General features: G+C 51.8%; 1 protein-coding gene across 2 annotated transcripts; it reads right to left on the reverse strand.

The window, feature by feature from the left end:
* Window positions 1-658: 658 nt before the first annotated feature.
* NECAP2 (NECAP endocytosis associated 2) lies at window positions 659-13884 on the reverse strand. 2 transcript variants are annotated; one of them, XM_084786504.1, is made up of 8 exons: window positions 13730-13884; window positions 9830-9930; window positions 7865-7969; window positions 7696-7777; window positions 6548-6656; window positions 4147-4324; window positions 2070-2154; window positions 659-1766 (listed from the first exon to the last, which is right to left on the reverse strand). In XM_084786504.1, exons 1-8 carry the CDS (start codon window positions 13819-13821, stop codon window positions 1718-1720), a joined length of 801 nt encoding a protein of 266 aa, XP_084642630.1. In that variant the 5' UTR covers window positions 13822-13884; the 3' UTR covers window positions 659-1717. The 2 variants fall into 2 exon arrangements, with proteins under 2 accessions (XP_084642630.1, XP_084642631.1); XM_084786505.1 differs by lacking the exons at window positions 659-1766; window positions 2070-2154; window positions 4147-4324 and adding exons at window positions 4353-5017; window positions 5632-5747.
* Between the last annotated feature and the right edge of the window lie 1585 nt (window positions 13885-15469).

The following is a 15469-nucleotide window of genomic DNA, read 5'->3' on the forward strand; positions in this document are numbered from 1 at the left end:
TGCTGAGCCCTACGGCATTCTTGGTACCAAGTCTCACTATGTAGCCCAGGTTGGCCTGGAATTCACCATCTTCCCACCTCCACTTCCTGAACACTGGAACTTCAGGTGGGTACCAGAGACCTGGCCGACTTCCCCTTGAAGCTGCCCTGTAGGTCTGCCTATTCATTCCAATCTTCAGTCTCCGTACAGAGAGGGAATTCTCCCAGCTCGGCAATGATGTGGAACAGAAGTGAGGCCCTTTTGACACAACTTTCTTGTGTTTTCAGTGGCCAGGACCCACAGCTCTGCTCTTCTCTCCCCTATGCTGGTTACCACACACTGTGGCCATAAGCCTGCCTTTTGTCCAGAGCCTTCAGGCATTAGGATTTCTTTTTAACGTTTTTTTCTGCTTAGCCTCTGTGCACATGTGCCTTTCCCACCTGGGCTCGTGTGGGAGTCTGCAGAGACAAGGTTCTCCACAGCTCTGTCCACTGAGGCTCTGACACTGACTTCACTAATGACTAACTGCCCCAGGGCTTAGGAAAGATTCCTCAAGACGTGCTAAGAGATGTGCTGTCCTCAGAGTGCCGGGATCAGGCTCTCCTCTGGATGACAAGATACCCAGGGACCTGACAGCCGAGCAGCCATGCTGCCAAAAACACATCCATCTGAGATGCAGTACAGAAGTAAAAACATTTATTTTATTTTATTTTTTCATCTTTAAAACTCTGGTCCCACAAGGTCAGCACAGTGTTGACCCTTAAAAAAAAGAAAAAAGAAAAAGAAAAGAAAAGAAAAGAAAAAGAAACCTTTCAACTGAAGGTAAGATTAAGCCTATAAAGAAACTTGAGAGGTTCACTGAGGAGACAGCAATTTCTTATAAATCAGTACTCCTGATGGCCTGGACTTCCAGCTGACAGAGCACCTTCTGTCACAGTCTCTGAAGGAAAAAAAGAGGTTATCTACATACAGATAGGTCCCTCCAGAAGCCACCAGAACCATGAACCTGTGAGGCAGGCAGGCTGGTCTGGCCTGTGATGCCTCATCTTCCCCATAACACTGTCCAGCTGGCATCCAGAGCTGCCCCACCTGAGGGGGTGACTGGTTGGAGGACATCAAAACCAGGTATGCAGACTGCCTCCCACTGCTGCCTCTGGGGTTCAGGGCAGGGAGAAGGGTGTGTCAGAGGCCCTCACTATGGCGGGTCCCTCGCAAGGCTGCATTAGTGCAGGTCAGCATGTTAGCAGAGCAATGGATTAACATGTTCAAAAGCTGCTTAGTCCCTCCAGTGTCCCCCGACAGCACAGCTCAGGACCTGTGAGCAGTCAGAAAGGTCTCCTCTGTAAAGCACCTGACAGCGAATCTGGGACACCTGCCAACCCGAGGCAGAGCGGAGCCCAGGACACAAACTCACCCCATTCTGTGCTTTGGGGGCTGTGTTTAATAAAGGTCACTTAAAGGAAGAAGATAGGTCTGGCTCCCTCAGTGAGGACGCATGGGCTCGGGGGTCCTGGAGTGTTTGCTCCTGCCTTCTGTCTGTGCAGCACCTGAGCCCCAGCAACAGTGTGGCATGGTGCCAATCTACTGCTTCTTGTCACTCAGGCTCAGGCTGTTGGGAGAGCCCGGCAAGGAGAGGACAGTGATGCTCCAGGGGCCAGTAGGGAGCACTTTGCCTCCTGCCGCTGGCCAGGATGAGGCAGCTCCTTCCCAGAAGTCAGCTGAGGAGAAGTTGTGCAGGTCAAAACTGGACCCAGCCAGTGCCTGCCTGAGACTGGCTGGAGGGCGACCTGTGGTGGGAAGACAAGGAGGGTGGCAGTATCCAGCTGTCGCAGAGGAGGCAGAGTGGACATCTTTTGGGGCTTGGTTCTTGACCCAGGACAACACTTGGTGAGAACCACAGAAGTTTGTGGATGGAGGTCTCAGGCAGTGGGGAACAGTGAGAAGCCTTTAGAGGTAAAGAGCGCGATGCCACCCAAGGCAGGGTGCCTTGAAAATGTCCGTGGCTGCCATGAAAATGCCCAGCCAGCCATTCCAGGGAGCTCAAGGGAACAGCTCTGGCCCCACCCAGCCCAGAAAGCTACCCTCCTCACCCTGGAGATTTGGTGAAGTCGCCCCAGACATCAGCAGTGGCAGCAGCAGCAGGCTTAAACTGTGGCCAAGGTTCTGTGGCCCCTCCTAGTGATGTCCCCAAGTTCAGTGAGAGAGGGAGAAAAGAGACAGGGATGTCAGAGATATTCTTATGGTGACCTCACTAACTGAAAGTGGCCAGTCTTATGACCCCAGGCAGCTGAGGCACAGGGAGACACGTTTTGGAGACAAGCTACTCTCCACAAGGGGCCATGTATCCATCACTTTTTTCATGGGCTTTTGGTGGTCCCTAGAAAGCAGGAGCCACATACAAAGTGGAGGGAAAAGTAGAGAATGCCTCCGCAAACCCCACAGCCCCTCCCAGAAAGTCTGCAGCACCGCGTGGATCACCTGGCTAGAGCCCCAGGCCCACATTGCCACATAGAGCCCTTCTAGCCCAGCCACACGGAAGCCTGCCCTGCACCTCTCTCCACACGGGCAAGCCTATTCGGCCTCCTGACACCATCCCTATGCTGCTAACGGCCACACTGCCATGTGTCATCTGCTCTGGGCTGGAAAGCCAGATAAAACCAAGGTCCCCAATGGGAACACTTCACAGTTCGCTGAGTGCCAAGTGTGTGCATTATCTCATTTGAACCTCACCACAGCTCCTTGGGAAGGTCAGGACAGGGTTAGGTATGTTGAACCTAAGAGTTTTCTTATCTCTCATATGGTTGAGTGGACTGTTTTATAGGCCTGAGTAAGCTTATAGCTCTGGCAGCTCAGCTCAGACTCAGCACACAGTGTCACTAAAACACCAGTGAATAAACCCATTGGTGGTACATGTGGTGGTACAAACTCCAAGTGTGGTACATGGCACAGCTCAGGCGATCTTCACCATAAGCACCATTACTACCCCATTCCACAGATGGGAAAATGGAGGCACAGAGAAGCAGGCCATTACAAGCTCAAAAACAATGAGCTACAGTTTGAAGTCAACCACGTGACTCCAAAGCAGACAGCACCAGCAGTTGGCAGCTGGCAGCTGTCTGACATCATCTTGTTTGTGAACACGCTTACTGTAGGCTGTGAGCACTAGGATGGAAGCCACAGAGGGCAAGGGCTCCACGTGGTCCTGACTTCAGCTTTATCACGGTTTAGGAAGGTGCTAAACGCATGTTCCAACCTGCTTATTAGGACATTGCTCCATCCCTCCTGAGTCAAGGAACACTAGTCCTATGGTGTCTCGGGCCCTAACCCTCCGCATGCACAGTGGTCCTGTGAGCACACTGTGGACAAAGTGCTAGAAGATCGACTTCCGGTACCAGGCAGAGGCTGATTGCTTTCACCTCTGGCACTCTCTTGGTCAACCTCACATGGCTGAGGTTGGGAGCCTGACCTCCAGAGAGAGGAACCAATGTCAGAGACCCTAAGGACCAGGACCAGGAATGCAGGAAGGCTTCCTGCCTAGACGTGTTCACTCCAAACATGCTGACAGCTCTGTGGACACTCCCAGCCTGCTGAGGAGAGGAAAGGGCTCCTCAGCACAGCCTACTGGGAGCAGCCTCTCTGCTTCCCAGCACCTGGTGCTGCACCAAGAGGCCCACGCTGGATCTCCCCCGTGGCTTCTGCTCACAGTGGCACACTGACTGCCACACCCACCTCTCTCAGGACAGTACTCCTCACAATCTGAGCCTTGGCCATGCTCTTCTTTCCACCTGGGATGCCAACAGTGGCCTGGCTGCACAGCCCAAGCTCCTCTGGAGATAACTCCCCAAGGGGGTGATGCTGGCCCTAGTGATAGGGGCCCCATACATGTGGCCTGTGCACCTGTGGTTCACCTTTGCCACCACTGGTAACACACCTAGGCCCTTGTACCAGCTCACTGATGACCTCATGGTCACTGCCTACCAGGACAGGTACCCTGAAGGGAAGGAGAAAGGCCAGGGAACAGAGGAACCTCAAGTGTATGCAGGACACACTCTGGTGCCACCATTTAGGCACATACACGGGTACAAAGCACGTGGGGGAAAGGGCAGCCGCATCACCACAGGGGACGAATCTGTCAGGGAGAGATACAAAGGTCACCCCAGCACTCACCTGAACCAGAAACAACTGCTGGCTGAACCAGAGAGCCCCCCACAGACAACTGCTCCCCGGAGGGAGGGATGAGGGTAGAGGACTTGCCCCCTGGAGGAGGGGGAAGCAGGCTCAGCCCTCCTGTGCTGGTGGGCCTGGCTCTTGGGGTCCCAGCTGCTCCTTCTTTCTTTCTCATGTTCTGAAGAGGAGAGAAGAATGCAAATGAGCCACCATGCGAGTCACCATGCGCTGGGAAACCCATGGGGACCTCAACACTCCCATACAGGAGCAGCGTGAGCTACAGAAAACCTATCCCAAGTTCCCATCCAGCGATATGGTCAGTGTTAAAATCCAGAGGCTCGTCTCACTTCTCATCAGAACGTACACATCAAATTACAGCCATACGCCATTCTGCCCCACGACAACAGCCCAGATATTGCTGGGGAGCACTGATAAGGACAGAGCAGCCAGAACATTCACGCATGGAGGAGCAAGGGAAGCCAGCCGCTCAGAGTGTTCTGCCACAGCATCCAAAGGCACAGACAGTGCAGCACGGGGCTCTGCAGCCCCATCCTTAGACAACCAGACACGAGCCTGGCCACTCACAGTGGCAGCACCTGGAGCCGACCCAGGTGGGGTCCCCTTCAGTGTCCATCCTCAGTGAAACATGAACCGGGAACACACACACAAACGCATGTGCCATCACAGAGGGCGAATGACCACAGGAAACAACATGGGTAACTTACAGCATGACACTGAATGAGGGGATCATATATAAAAGGGATAAAGTCTCCTACACAACTCACAGAAGCGAAGCACAGACCCAATCCAGGCCATTGGATGTCAGAGCAGGGCAGGGGCTCCTAACCGGCTCAGTCTTCTACTTCCTGACCTAGGAAAACCCCATGCTTTTAATCTGAAGTATTATGTGTGTGTGCATGTGTGTTCGTACATGTGCCTGAAGGTGCGGGCCAGGGGTCAACACTAAGGGTCATCATCAGAAACACCACCCACCTCCTTGAGTCTGATCTCACTGACCTGGAATGCACCAGTTAGGCAAGGATGGCAGGCTAGTAAGCACCAGGGATCCCCCTGTCTCTCTCCCTAGCACTGGGATTATAATCATGTATGTATTGTCTGGGACATGACCTGTTTATGTGGATCTTGGGACTTGAACTCAGGTTCTTGTGTGTGTAAAGCAAGTATTTGACCAACTGTCACTCTGTCCTGCATTTACCATCCTGGCACTTTCCTGTACGTGACACTTCAATACAACATAACAAAGCAGTGAGTACCACAGGTGAGCTGGAAACCAGCCCGAACCACACTGAGGAAGACAGCAGTCCCTGCTTGTGAGCACGGCAGAGGCAAGTCCCAGCATCCTCCACATGCATCCAGCTGGGCCAGTTATGTCTAGTTCCCCTGTCCTGGCCAAGTCCCCTCAGTCTTTCATCTTTTACAAAGGGATATGCTGAAGTCAGATGAGAAGCGCCTGGGAAACACTACCTGGCCCACAGCTGATGCTCATTAAGTGTTAGTTTCTTCCAAGCAAGAGAAAGAATCACAGTGCCACCAGTCCACTGGATTGGACTTGTATTTTCTCTCAAGGGCCAGCTGGCCAACTTCAAGGTCCCAAAGCATCACCAGCATGAAGCAGGAAAGAGAAAGAAACGGTAAGGAAAGAGGAAAAGCATTATTTCAGAGTCACACACTTTCTCCAAACAGATCCTTGGTTCCCCCAAATGCCGCCCAACCCCACTGCCCCTCATGCCGGCAGCCAGGGACAGAGCTTGTCTGGGTACCTGGTCCACCCTAACCTGTCTCTATTCAACAAGAGCGGGCAGAACATGCTGAATGCGGAGCCACACAGGAAGAAGACTCGAGGAGCCAGGACAATACCACTAGCAGAAGCTGCCCAAGATTCCCAGCACCCTCCTTGAAGCCTTCCAAGCGGGAGTGCTCCCAAACCCTCCTCACTCAGGCATGAGGCCGAGAGACAGCTTGAAGTAAGCACACCAACTCCCCCGACCCACCCTACAGCCAGAGTGGAAACACCAGTGCTAGTACTGAGTGGCTGCTCCCACGTGCCCGCCCACAGGTCACTGCTTCCAGGAAGCCTCCCATGGGTTCCTGCATTATGGGCCGTGTGCTTCCTCCAGAAGCCCTAGCACCAGGGTATGCTCTGGTCATAGAGTCTCTCCTGCCATTTTGCAATCACATCTGTGCATGTTCAGCTCAACCTGGAATGCCATGGTGAACCCAGAGAACCCGGCATGGGGTCAAGATGCTGGATCAGTTCTGGCTAAATGGATGGAACTGGACTATGAAGGGTTCGGGGGGCGGGGGTTGGGAGGCTTTGGACTGGGTGGCTTCAAGTGCCACAAAGCCATGGCCCACACAGCCACGTGAGGGTGCCACTCACTGCGATGTTGATCTTGATGGTCTGGCCCTCCTTGAAGCCCAGGTCCAATTTGGGGCCTTCATCTGGGTTCTGGGCTTGCTTTGCAAACTCACACTGTTGCTTCACCCACCTGGGGAGGACCGGGGAAAAGAGTGGTGAGGCGGGAACGGCAGCTGCCCTGCTTCTGCTTCCACAAGGCCTTCGCTCCAGGAAGCCTGAGTGGAGGCCAACTTCCCAAGCAGGGGTTCAGATGCCAGCTTTGGGACAGTCAAGCATCTGATGGACATCAGCTCCTTCATTAGCATCATAGTTTAAACTAGAGGTTCTCAATTTATGGGTTGTGACCCCTTTGGGGGGGGTCAAACGACCCTTTCACAGGAGTCATAGAAGACCATTGGAAAACAGAGATATTTATATTATGATTTATAACAGTAGCAAAATTACTGTTACGAAATAGCAATGAGAATAATTTTATGGTTGGGAAGTCACCACCACTTGAAGAACTGTATTAAGGGCCACAGCATCAGGAAGGTTGAGAACAACTGCTCTAGACGAAGTTCTTAACATGGAGAACGTGACTGGCTCATTCATATACATGGATGCGAGTGCCTGAGGTTCCCTCTAGACCCTGGCATGGTCTGTGCCTCAGGCTTCCTCCTGGACACTCCTGTGCTGAGACAGGACAGATGCCTGAAAGCAAAGGGCAGCATAGTGATTCCTACCTACCTACAATGCTACTAACAGCCACTGGGGCAGGGTGTCCACACAAAGGGCCAGGCACTGTCCACCTATCAGCAGGCAGAGGCAGAGCCCTGAGGGTGCCCCATCCTTCACAAAGGACACCAAAGCTCTGCGAGGTGGCCTGGAAATGTTGGGCCCTCTTGGAACATTATAAAGGAGCAGATACTTAGAGCTGTAAGAGCCTGAGAGGGACTCTGGCAGTTCAGGGGCCGCTGAGGAAAAGCTGGGACACCGAAAAGGCTAAGCCAGCTGACATAGGTGGCACACGGCCTTAGGGACCAGGAGAGCAGAGAAGGCAGCCTGGAGGAGGACTGGCAGGCTGCTAGCAGACAAAGCAGTCATTAGACACCTTAACCAGGAAGAACAGTTTGTCCAGGAAAGAAGGGAGGAGAAGCAGGAGACAACACGTGCCCCCAAGAGGTACTCACTTGAAATGGTCCTGTAATGCCACGTTGAAGTCAAAGGCGTCCCCTCGGTCCCCAAAACCAATCCCAATAAAAGCATGTCGCCCTAGGGGGTGGGGGTGGAGACAGCCATCAAGCTCACATTTTCAAAGGCAATGGTTCTGCACAGAAGAGCCCCCCAGACCCCTCGTACCGTTTCCATCTTCAATGCGGACCACGAAGTACCTGCTGGAGTCGGTCACACTCTCCACAGCTGTCCCAGGGAACTGGTCCACTGGGGCCTGTGCGAAGAGCTCCCCTGTAAGTACGGGGAGAGGCGGGTGAGCCGGGGCGCCCCTCCAGCCCGGTGCTGTTATGTACTACTAGGGCTTTCCTGTCGGGAGCCATGCCAGACCAGGAGGGCCTCCTCCAAGATCCAACCAATCTGTTCTTGCTGGAGACAATGCCGGCATGAAGTGAAGGGAGAAGCAGGGTCACAGAAGGCCTACAGGTCATATCTGCCCAAGTGTCAGTAGGTTTTTTGTTTGGTTGGTTGGTTGGATTTTTTTTGGTTTTCTGAGACCGGGTTTCTCTGTGTAGCCTTGACTGTCCTGGACTCGCTTTGTAGACTAGACTGACTCTCGAACTCACAGAGATCTACCTGCCTCTGCCTCCCGAGTGCTGGGATTAAAGGCGTGTGCCATCATGTTCGGCTGTGTCAATAGTTTTTACTTAATTGATAAGTATTTCAAAATCAGACTGTTTGGGCTGGAGATACGGCTCAGTGGTTAAGAGCACTTGCTGTTCTTCCAGAGGTCCTGAGTTCAATTTCCGACATCCACATGGCGGCTCACAACTGTTTATAACTCCAGTTCCAGAGGATGCGACACCCTCTCACAGACATACATGCAGGCAAAACACCAATGCAAATAAATAAAATAAAATAAAAAATCAGCCTGCTTTAAAATATCCCCCAATTGGGGAGAAGGCGAGGCTGCGAAAGGGTCTCTCTATGTTATCCTGGCTGTCCTACAACTCGCTTACACAGACCAGGCTAGCCTTAAACTCAGAGATCCACCTGCCTCTGCCTCTGGATGGGATTAAAGCCATGCCCAGCATTGGCTTTTCTTAAAGAATAAAGGTTCTGCCACGCTGGGCCTCCATCCCCACATAGTAGCTCCAGGGTAGGGCTGCCACCACCCTTAACTACTTATATGGCTGTCACTAAGTCTGAGGGTGATGGGCCCAGCACGGATATGTCACACCTTGGAAAGGCCTACCACCAACGAAGGACTATAAGAGGAGCCAGCAAGCCCTGCAGAAAGGAAGGCAGTTATGGTTTCACAGAAAAGTCTAGAACAAGCTAGCTCAGGTCAATCTCAGAGACTAGGTAAAAGGATGATAGGTCTCAAGCTGCAGCCTTGTGCTCGGCTGGTTACATAGCCACTTAGCATGCACGGCTCTGTTTCCTAGGAGGGCATAAAGCAGGCATCGCAGGGATGCCTACAATCTCTGCACGTGGGAGGTAGAGGCAGAAGGGTCAGAAGTTCAAGGTCATCCTTGGCTACACAGTTCCAGGCCAACATGGGCTAAATGAGACTCTGTCTCAAAAAGAAAAAAAAAAGGCTAGTTGGGCGTGGTGGCACAAGCCTTTAACCCCAGCACTCAGGAGGCAGAGGCAGGAGGATCATTGTGAGTTCGAGGCCAGCCTGGTCTACAAAGTTGAGTCCAGGCTACACAGAGAAATCCTGTCTCAAAAAAAAAAAAAAAAAGGCACCCTTGTGGAGTGTTACCTTGTGAGCTCTGGGTCCCCACACCTGACCACAGATCCAGGGGCCTTTATGATGGGCTCCAAGAGTAAAGGTTTGCTAACGGTGCCCTCAGCGTCTGATCCAACATGCCCTTGTTGCTTGATAAGATTCCCTTCATGCTCTGGGATTGGAAGCATGACCGCCAGTGATGGCCTAAATGGAGCCTGATGGCCCTGGAGCCTGCAGCTTCTTATCAACTTACACCAACACCCAGTTTAGTACTCTGGCACTCAGAGTCGCCTACAGGCCTTTATCTTGCAGAAGTGGCTCTGCAGGGTGGTGAGCGGCCTGGCTTGGCCAGGGCAGCCTCTCTCTTCCACAGGTGGAAGCTCAGACAACCTAGCCCAACCCACGTCCTGTGCCTTTACCCGAGGTCCTGTCCTCCAGTTTGATGTAGGCCACCTTCCCTTTTGCAGTGATCCGCAGCCGGCCACTCCATGATGGCTGGTCCAGTTGCCACTCTGAGGCCCTGTGAGGACAAAAAAAACCACTGAGCCTCCTGCTTATTCCTCCAGTGCTCGGAAAGAGAATGGGCAGAGCCACTGTTCAAGAACACAGTTGGCAAACCTTTCTTTAAAAGCAAGCATGAGCAGGGCGTGGTGGCGCACCCGTTTAATCCCAGCACTCAGAAGGCAGAAGCAGGCGGATCTCTGTGAGTTCGAGACCAGCCTGGTCTACAGAGTGAGTCCAGGACAGCCAAGGCTGTTACATAGAGAAACCGGTCTCAAACAAACAAACAAACAAAGCAAGAACTGTAACTAACATCTTAGCAGGTCACACAGCCTCTCCTGGGCAATTGGACTATTCCGATGACGCAGTGGGAAAAGCTGTAGGGGAGATAAACATGTTTTAATCCCAAGTGTGGGATGGGGAACAGACTTGTGAGAGAGCAGTCGAACCACTTTGTTGGGGGGCTTGGTTGTTGCCAGCTGAAAACATCCTAGAACAGACTCTGAGAGGAAATATATATATGAGCCCCAAACAAGAGGCTGGGCATTTTTGCGACTTGGTATTGTCTGGCTGGCTCCACTTTGAGACACTCCTAGAGAACCGCTCCAGGGAAGGCTTCAAGGCTTTGGGCTCTGCCTGCGGCTCCGAGTTCCAGCTGCTCCAGGTTCCAGCAGCAACCTTGGTGGAATTGCTGGTCTGCTGAAATCCTGCTGACCACGCCAGGAGAATCGTTCCTAGGAGCTGATACCCAGAAGGTTTCACTCTTGTTTTCCTTCATCTCCTTGCCCTCTTGTTTAGGCTGGTCAGGTTGTAAGGGAGGTGCGCTCGTTTAATAAGTTCATAGTAAAGTGTACTTGTGAAGGAAATTGAGCCTACAGACAGCAGAAAAACTGTGTGTACATGCCGACGCTGTACATGATGATGCTGTGTCCCATACAGGGGCTGGTGAGATTGCTCTGCAGCTAAAGGCAACCACGCCAAGCCTGACAACCTGCACTTCATCCCTGGAACTCCACACAGCAGAAGAACCAACTCGCACCAGCGGTCTGCTGACTGCCACTCATACAGGAGCACATGTACAAAGATAAGCAGATAGATACACACACACACACACACACACACACACACACACACACACATAAATGTAATAAAAAACAATTTCTTTCTGAGATGGGGTTCTCAATGTGTAGCCTTGGCTAGCATGGAACTCCCTTTGTAGGTCAGGCTAGCCGTAAACTCAGAGGTCCACCTGCCTCTGCTTCCTGAGTGCTGGGATTAAAGGTGTGCGCCACCATTGGCCCTACACGGTAGATAGGAAAAGCCAGCTCCCCCAAGTTGTCTTGTGACTTCCACATAGATGTGACAGGCAAGTGTCTACGCACACACACACTAAATAAGTACATAAACTTAAAAAAAAACAAACCCACCTTATTACAGGGGCTGGAAAGACAGCTCAGTGGTTAATAGCACTGGCTACTCTACCTGACGACCCAAGTTCAATTCGCAGCATCCATATGGCGGCTCACAAGGGTCTGTGACTCAAATCCTAGGGGATCTTTTTGGTCTCTTTGGGCACCAGGCACACGTGTGGTATATAAATATACATGAAGACAAAACATCCATGCACATACAAAAAAAATTAAAAATAAAAACAAGGCGGGTGTGGTGGCGCATGCCTGTAATCCCAGCATTCGGGGAGGCAGAAGCAGGCAGATCTCTGAGTTCAAGGCGAGCCTGGTCTACAAAGTGAGTCCAGGACAGCCAAGGCTACATAGAGAAACCCTGTCTCAAAACAAAACAAAAACAAAAATTAAAAAGAATATATATATATATTCTTAGCTTGTGTGGATTCAAAACGGTAGTTTTAGCAGCAAGGAGTTGCAGCTTGCTGGCCCTCACTCTGAAGACCACAGACCTTCTCCCAAGTGGGACTTCCTTTCCAGCTTCCTTTCCTTAGAGGAAGCAGCTAGAGACCTATTGTTTCTGTTACGACACCGTGATGGAAAGCTGCTCAGACCAACCCAACCCCCTGGACGCTGAGACCATGTTGGAGGAAGTACAGAGCGGCACAAGCTTTGGCAAAAAGAGCTTAAAAGTGCACGCATGTACAGGGGAGAAAACAGGGCGGTTAAGAAACGCATTCTAAAATGTATTCCAGGCAGCATTCTAAAATGTATTCCAGGCAGGAAGAAACAACAGTGGACCAAAGACCCTTGTCAATGCCTTCTTTGGCGCCTTTAAAAAGCAAGAGTGCCCTATTTTAGCAGCAGCAGCAGCAGCAGCAGCAGCACAGAGAAACCCCTAAACAGCAAGCACCCTGGGTATTTCCAAAAGGCTCTTCTGGGAAGTTCCTACGCAAATGGCAGCTCTCTGGAACGCTAGGCGGCAGCTGTTGCAGGGCCACACATGAATGCAGATCCGCAGCTAACAACGCAGCGGGCTCAGTTTCTGTTCCTCTCACTAGCACAGTGGGCTTTAGATTCAAGCTAAGGAGAGGCCTAGAGGTTAAGTGCAAGGCTGGCAGTTTCGTCCATACCAAACCAGCCTGGCTGGATACTTGGTGGCCCCACCCTCTGGAGGACCAAGACGAGCTAACCCTAGCCTGCTGAACAAAGACCCGACATCTCTGTCTAGGCGACCAGTCTCCACACATGATGCTAGAAAGGAAAGGGAGCGGCTAGGGAGACGAAACATGCGCTGAGCAAACTTGAGGAAGTGCGCTTGGATCTCCAGAACCTAAAAGCTAGGCGTGGCTGGGTACCTCTAAACCCCCCACCGTGTGGGGCAGGACAGAGACAGGAGGATCCCTGGGACTTGCTGAACAGCTGGTCCTACATGAAATAGCAAACTCTAGGCTCAGAGACCATCTCAACGGGAAAACAGAGTGAGAAGGCAAGACGCTTGCTGGGCCTCCTGTGGCTTCTGCACGCGTGCACATGGGGGCACACACACACACACACACACCTGCACATACATCATACAGGCAGTAGTAGCTTGGTGACTTGCGTCTTTGTTATTTTAATACTATTTTAAACCGATCACATATACACAGTAAGTGTTCAGTAAGACACCTGTTCAGGAAACTTGCTATGGCTCATAAAGGACATGAAGTTGGCATTCCAACACACTTGTGGTAAGAGACTACCAAACAACCTTTGCACACGCTGCCTTCAAGGGCATCACTCCATCACTGGACACTGGACACATCATGTATTACCAGCAATGCCTTTTCTAAATGTACTCGTCATCTTGTTCAGATGGGGAATGCAAACAGTACGGGAGGTATCCAACTTTGGGTCTGCTCTCCTACAACAGAGTCCTGGGTTCCCTTCCAGAGACACTCCGTGTGTTTACAGGCATTTGTGTTTATTTGCCTCGGGTGACGCTTACTCAAGACAAGGGCAGTGGGGTCCTCCCAGCAAGCCGTGTGTTGTGATCAGGGGTGAAACTGGGGTCAAGAGAGCCAGAGATAGGACCGGGCTTCCTGGGCTTCGCCGGACGGGTCCTTCAGATGGAGCCAGGTTCCCTCCCCTGCCCTCCGGGTGGGGATTTCCCGCGGGTGGCAGGGTTTTCAAGGATCCCGTCAAGGCTGTCGGTTAGCGCTGTCACACGACTTGCAGAACCCGCCGAGGGAACCCGCAGCGCTCTCCGGTCCCCAGGAGCTAGCTGGGACGGTTGCCCGGGTCCCGCTGACGCTCACGGCCAGCGACCCCTCAGGGAAACAGCCACAGGGCTCCATCCCTTCCGCCCCTAAACGCGACAGCCTGCCCTCGACCCCCGCAGTGCATGCCGGGATGGTGTGGAAGAGAGTAAGTCACCTGTAGCCACGGTTGGTGGCCCGCGGCGGGATGCGGTAGACATGGACCTCGGGCTTGACACAGAGAACCGACTCGTACTCGTTCTCCTCCATCTCGACTGCCAGAGCTCACCGGACTTCCGGCTTCTTCCCCGCCCCTTCGGGACCGGAAGTGACCCGATTCTGTATTGAACATAGGCTCCCAGCCCAGTGCCCTCTGCAGGATACCCTGGATAATAACACGAGGCGATTCATCCCTGGTGCTGGGAGCACATCCCGCCTAATGCCAAACCTGGTTGTGGTTCAAACACTATACCCTAGGCCAGGCTGGCTGCAGCCTCTCCCTCCTCCAGCCCTCCTCAGCGGAATGTCCTCCTCTCTGCTAACTCCAGAAGGTTCTCAGAGGCTTCTGGAGAAATCTCACTCCACCACCCTCCCTACTTTTTGTAACCTACTGTGTACCCAAGGCCCCAGCGGCTTAGCTCAACAATAGGAGTCAAAAGTTTTGAACTAAAGTTCCTGGGTGTTCTAGTCACTGTTCTATTGCTGTGAAGAGACACCACGACCAAGGCAACGCTTATAAAAGAAATCACTTAACTGGGGGCTTGCTTACAGTTTCAGATGGTTAATCCGTTATTATCAGGCCGGGGAGCATGGCGGCATGAAGGCAGGCTTGGTGCTGCAGAAGCAGCTGAGAGCTTAACATGGTGATCCTGGTCGGGAGGCACAGACCACAGAACACAGGGTGGGGGTGAGGGCACAACGACAGTAGTGACACACCTCCTAATAAGGACACACCTCCTAATCCTTCCAAACACTTCATCAACTGGGGACTCAGCATACAAATATATACAAATATAAGGGGGCGCAAAAAGATAAATAAATAAGGGGGCGCATTCTCATTCAAACTGCCACATTGCGGGAAACATTCAACAAGGTTGATTGACTGTGAGAAGCTAGAACATGGCAGACTGTGAGCCAAATTGATTTTGAGCTATCTTGACACTCTAAATAGCCATTTATTGTTCACCTCTGTGTGTGACTTATGATCCTGGTCTAAAGAGTCCCAAGACAGCCAATGCTACACAGAGAAATCCTGGCTCAAAAAACCAAAATAATAATAATAATAACAACAACAACAACAACAACTTTCGGCGGCTGAGTAATATCTTACTTTATGTACATACAGAGGCAGAGAAAAATGGGAAAACTAAAGGGACATAAGGAAGGAAAAGAGGCCCTGACCCCTCTGGATGTGATTTCTGTTTCTCGTTGACTACAAGCCAAGAACTTCAGCACAGGCAAAACTGATATTAAGACACTACAGGAGAAGGTTAGCGGGCCTGAGAAGGAAGCATGCCAAAAGGCTTTCAAAGATGAGTAGAAGGGGCTGGAGAAATGGCCCCTCAGTTAAGGCCACTCTGACTGCTCTTCCAGAGGACCCAGGGTTCAAATCCCAACACCCACACCGCAGCTCACAACTGTCTGTAATTCCAGTATCTGACACTCTCACATAGACACACATTCAGGCAAAGCACCAATGCACATAAAATAAGGTAAGTAGGGGGCTGGAGAGATGGCTCAGTGGTTAAGAGCACTGACTGTTCCTCCAAAGGTCATGAGTTCAATTCCCAGCAACCACATGGTGGCTTAAAACCATCTATAATGTGATCTGATCCCTCTTCTAGCATGCAGTTGTACATGCAGTACAGAGCACTGTATATATAATAATACATAAATAAAATTTAAAAAAAAACAAGGT

Source organism: Acomys minous, assembly GCF_964271855.1.
Source record: "Acomys minous genome assembly, chromosome: 6".
Lineage (NCBI taxonomy): Eukaryota > Metazoa > Chordata > Mammalia > Rodentia > Muridae > Acomys > Acomys minous.

Coding starts and splice junctions, on each gene's coding strand:
- NECAP2 (XM_084786504.1), bottom strand. CDS start 13,821: ATGGAGGAGAACGAGTACGAGTCGGTTCTCTGTGTCAAGCCCGAGGTC. Junction 7,970..9,829: donor ACTGGAGGACAGGACCTCGG/GTAAAGGCACAG, acceptor CCGTACTTACAG/GGGAGCTCTTCGCACAGGCC. Junction 4,325..6,547: donor CCATCAAGATCAACATCGCA/GTGAGTGGCACC, acceptor TCTCCTCTTCAG/AACATGAGAAAGAAAGAAGG.